Source organism: Malurus melanocephalus, unplaced genomic scaffold (assembly GCF_030028575.1).
Source record: "Malurus melanocephalus ecotype Western Australia unplaced genomic scaffold, MMel_1.1 scaffold_134, whole genome shotgun sequence".
Lineage (NCBI taxonomy): Eukaryota > Metazoa > Chordata > Aves > Passeriformes > Maluridae > Malurus > Malurus melanocephalus.
Window position 1 is genome coordinate 1022654 of NW_026623366.1, and position 4618 is coordinate 1027271.

General features: G+C 33.9%; 1 protein-coding gene across 1 annotated transcript in view; it reads left to right on the plus strand.

The window, feature by feature from the left end:
- The window catches only part of CEP126 (centrosomal protein 126), a 35310-nt gene extending 30899 nt beyond the window's left edge, over window positions 1-4411 (plus strand). The window contains exons 7-10 of the mRNA XM_057370812.1: window positions 593-717; window positions 1015-1111; window positions 1643-1852; window positions 4306-4411. Coding sequence (XP_057226795.1) covers window positions 593-717; window positions 1015-1111; window positions 1643-1852; window positions 4306-4370 — 497 coding nt within the window. The 3' untranslated portion in view covers window positions 4371-4411. The remainder of the gene's footprint in view (window positions 1-592; window positions 718-1014; window positions 1112-1642; window positions 1853-4305) is intronic.
- Window positions 4412-4618: the final 207 nt, after the last annotated feature.

Consider the following 4618-nt stretch of genomic DNA (forward strand, 5'->3'; position numbering starts at 1 on the left):
ACTTAAAAGCCATCTGGCCATGGTCCTGGGCAATGATCTCTATATGGTCCTCCTGCTTGAGTGAGGGCACTGGACCAGATGACCTCAGAAGGTCCCTTCTCAACTCTACTGTTCTGTGATTCTGTGAATCAAATAAACTTTGTGAACTACTACATGTTTTCTCCACACTGCTATGTAATCTTAATGAAAGTTGACTCCATTAACATGTAAGATACAGCAACAGTCATTTACTGCTTTGGACAGTTAGACTTTGAGATTGTTCTCTAAATGCAATTTATTTTCTAAAACCAAGAAACATTAAAACCTAAAAACATTACTTATTTGATATTTTTTATATCACAGCTCACCTTTCATTATCCCTTTTAYTTGGTAAGATCACCTTATATCTTTGTAGAGAGCACCTTTATTATCTGGGACTCAAMATGCTTCACTTAACCTGCTTATGCCCACATATAATACAATTTAAGGAGATCAAATGTAAACATCTAACTGTGGGCAGAGATATTTACTCACCATTACTAGTTTTGTACTACTATATTTACCATGTTGTTTACACATTTTGGTTTACTTTTTTGTGCATGTGTCATTTAAGGTGTTGTTCCTGTTACAAGACAAAATCTGGGTTTTGACAACTATGAAAATAAACACCGAGCCTTTTCAGAATGCAGAAGACAAAGTGTTGTCTCTAAAAGATGGAAGCCTGCTCATCATGCACAGGTTAATATAAAATACTATAAAAAATAGAAAGCTTATTATCTTCAAAATGGAAAATTTTTTGAGAWTTTCAAAGATTTGTTCATGGTCACATGATTTTGAGTCAATGGGCTTAGTCAGCTTTCTGTCACTGCTAATGAAAAGAATAAAACCAACTAGAATTCATTACTATATTAGTACACAGTAATATTTTTGCACTTGAAAACATTTGGCAATACGAAATAATAAACAGAACATGTTCAGAAGGTAGAATAGCTACCTTAAATCATATTTAAAATATTCTTGCAATATTTTTTATAGAATTTGTTATGTACTGTCCAGCTGAGTCCTGTTCAATCTGCATTTGATCCAGTACAAAAGATGAAAAACATCTATAAATCTGAGGAATCTGAGGAAGGTATAGTAATACAACTCACTTCAGTTCTTTGTTATACATAAAGTAGAATGAGAGAACATATCCACTGTGTTACACAACTTGTGTCTTTCAGCAACTGTGATTCTAAGAAAGGGYAGTTCTCTAGAGCTATTTTTTTTCCTGTAGATGTAAGATATAGCATCATATAGCATGATATCAATGGTTTTATAAGTGTATTACAACATATATTCAATTTTCATTCTATTCCTGTTTGATTTTAGCTGTGCTGTAGCTGTATGTGTCACATATAATTGTATGATGTGGACAGATAWTGCTTGCTATCATGACATATTTCCAAACTCATTAGGACTTGCTCTGGTGCCAAATGTAAGATGCATTAGCGTTCTTATTTATTTCATTTTCTAACATATCATGTTTCGTGATTATGCCACCTTTTTCTTCTTATAATGTCAATTTTGTGTGTTTCACAGACCTACAGTCATGAAAATGAGCACTTACTTTAAAATGCAATGAGCCCTTTCTCATTTGAAGTTCCCCCTGTAATCCCTTCAGTTTCAGAAAGCACTGCTCAGTTTCTAGTGGCAGAAAAACTAGCAAGTACACCAATGGCAGAGGGTGAAATCCTGGCAGCCATGGACCATGTGGAGCCAGCCAGCCAGCCCTCACTGCTTAWCAGGGCTCCGTGTCCAGGCAGGACTGCTCTCTCAGCAGAAGAACAGAAGATTTTCCAGTCTCTGGATTGTCTGAATCAAAAGCTACAAAGTAAGCTGGATACTAAATTGGATGCTACATCATGAAATTAAATAACTATATTTTTTTTTGCCATGGAATCTTTTGGATTGAAAACCGGAATCCTATGATATAAATATTTTCTRTCATTATTACTATTACTATTATTATTATTGTTGTTGTTGTTGTTATTGTTGKTTTTTTGTTGTTGATTACTAAATGCAGTAAACAGTATATCAAAATTATGAAACTCTTTTTTAGGTCAATGAAATTATTTTAAAATAATGGTGACTTGTCTTGGTAAAAAAATAACTCTAAATGTGATGGGAGGACACCTTCAGAAATGGGCTCAGCCCTACTACAGATGTTGTTTGTAAGAGATATTTGTCAAAATTGTTCTTTCAAAGTGCATCAGGAGCCTCACTTGGTAATCTGTCCAAAAGCTTATCCATCCTAATTATTTTGCAATTGTTTTTGCAAATTAATGCCCTCTATATGCCATACAGTTTTGCAAATGTAGCCCTTTATAATGAATGGCTTTTCATTTTCTTACTTCTAGTATTTTAGAATGTTCTCTTCTCCATGAATTCCGAAAGGTTACTCATTACAAATAATGAGTCTTGACATTGCTGCAGATAAATCTGAATGTTTAAGTGAATATCTCCTGTGCAACTATTTCAAAAATGTCAAACCTACCTAAGTGTACTCTAACTTGTTCTCTCACCATGCCAGGTGGGTTTCTTACGTGTTCTGTACTRGTGCTTTTTATATGAATCTTCCAATCACAGTTTCCATTTTGCTGAAGAATGTGGGGGGAATGTCTTTACTCGACATTTTTAGCCCAGTGATTAATTAGCAATCACTTTCATTAGCCATCCTATGAWAGCTTGTAGAACACACTTGTAGAACAAACTTAGCTCTTTAATGTCTCACTACTTTAGGACTTATTTTCACCTATGTGATCATACAGTCTTCCATTAAAAATTCACATTAGTTTGACATAGTTTGGAGTGTTTTGTGTGCTCCATCCTTGAAATACTCCATACTTGAAATCAGTGGGGACTTTATGACTTAGTCTTTTYACTGGTCCACTTAGTTTTTTATCTGATTGGAATAACTACTTGCTATTTGTACTGTACATGGAATTGCCAGCTCTCCTGATTTTTACATTTTCCTTGCACTTTTTTTCATACAGAATTTTACATGCCAATGATTTGAGTTTATTAGAGTTTTCTTTCTTGAAGTTCATTGATTTCATTTTACTATTCCATGACCATTCCTCCCAGACTGCACCATTTCATGGTCAGGTTACACAAGTTTACCCCTTTATTGACTGGATTTAAACTAAACCAGGGCTTATTAAACTTCTACACACTGTCCGTACATTTCTACATTACATGGTGAATTGTGTGACTTTGAGGAAAAAGGCTTCCTATTTCCCATTTCCTATAAACTGCAACAGCAGGATAAAACATCATTGCAATTGTTTAGAAACTTTCTGCAGCTGTCGTTTACAATTCCTGCTCTGTCAAAGAGTGGTTCAGAACTTCAATTTATCTTAACCTGTGGTTATTGTTCCAGGCAAATGAAAATGAAAAATTCCATTTTTTCACCAGAGAGGTGTTTTGGTATGATGTGCTCAGGTTAAGAAAGTAGATATGGAAAGAGAAATATGAGCATATAGAAACTAAATTTCTGTATAAGTAACAGAGAARTGACAAAGAAACAGAGGGAAAGGTAAATGCAGCAAAAGAACTGGGAGAAGGGCACTGAAGATTTCAAAGTGTGAAAAGGAAAACTATGCAAGAAAAGTATGTAGGAATACGAAAGAAACAATGAAATAATCATAGGAGTTAACGTTGCAAATGAAGTAACTGTGAAATTTAGTGTAATACATACACATATGTATGTATCTCAGAAATTTAATTAGCTTGTCAAATTATTTGGGGATTAAAATTGGTAATAGGAAGCTCGGAAATTTTGCAGGTAGACTTACATGTGTGTACCTGTAAGTAAGTGTTGTAGGTATTTACATGTCATAATACAAGTACATTGCTTTTCTAAACTGTGATCTCTTTGCACCCCTTTGCACCCTGGAAAAACACCTGCTTTGTTTTCACATGTTACCAAATGTAGTGATAAAAACTGTGTAGCTTCACATTGGTCTTTTTAATGAATAGCATTCAGCCACTATCCAATCTACATCTGGAATATTTGTTGCCGACTTAGTGGAAGCTGGCATTCTTTTCTTTAAATGTCTTTATTTACTAAATGTTTTGTTCATATAATATTTAGTTGCAAATTTTTAAAGTAGAGGTATGGCCTATACTTTATCAGCTGTTGGTAGAGGAAATAAAACCAGTGCTATTAAATTACATTTTCACAATCTTCAGAAAGTTTTGGTTGAAGATTTGATTGTGAATCTTATTTTCATTTAAGTATTTGGTTTACAAATTATTCATTATATATTTTCATTCTTTTTTCAGATGTTCAAGAAGCCATTACCAGAAACCCATTTGCTTCACRTGTTTTGCACATAAGCAGCCCTTAGTAAGTATTGACTTTAAATGTGTTCAGCTTTAATTGCTACAAACCAACGTTATGGTTTATTTTATTGTAAAAATGTAATTGAAAACACTGATATCAGTCTGTTCATCTGGCTTGTCATATATTCTGTTTATACAAAAAAAGCCCCAACAACCATGAACTTTATAGTACTGTAAACAGGCTTTAACAATTTATATCAGACTGCCTCATCCTCTGGCTTAGTTTTCATTTTGGTATCTGAAGATACCAAAG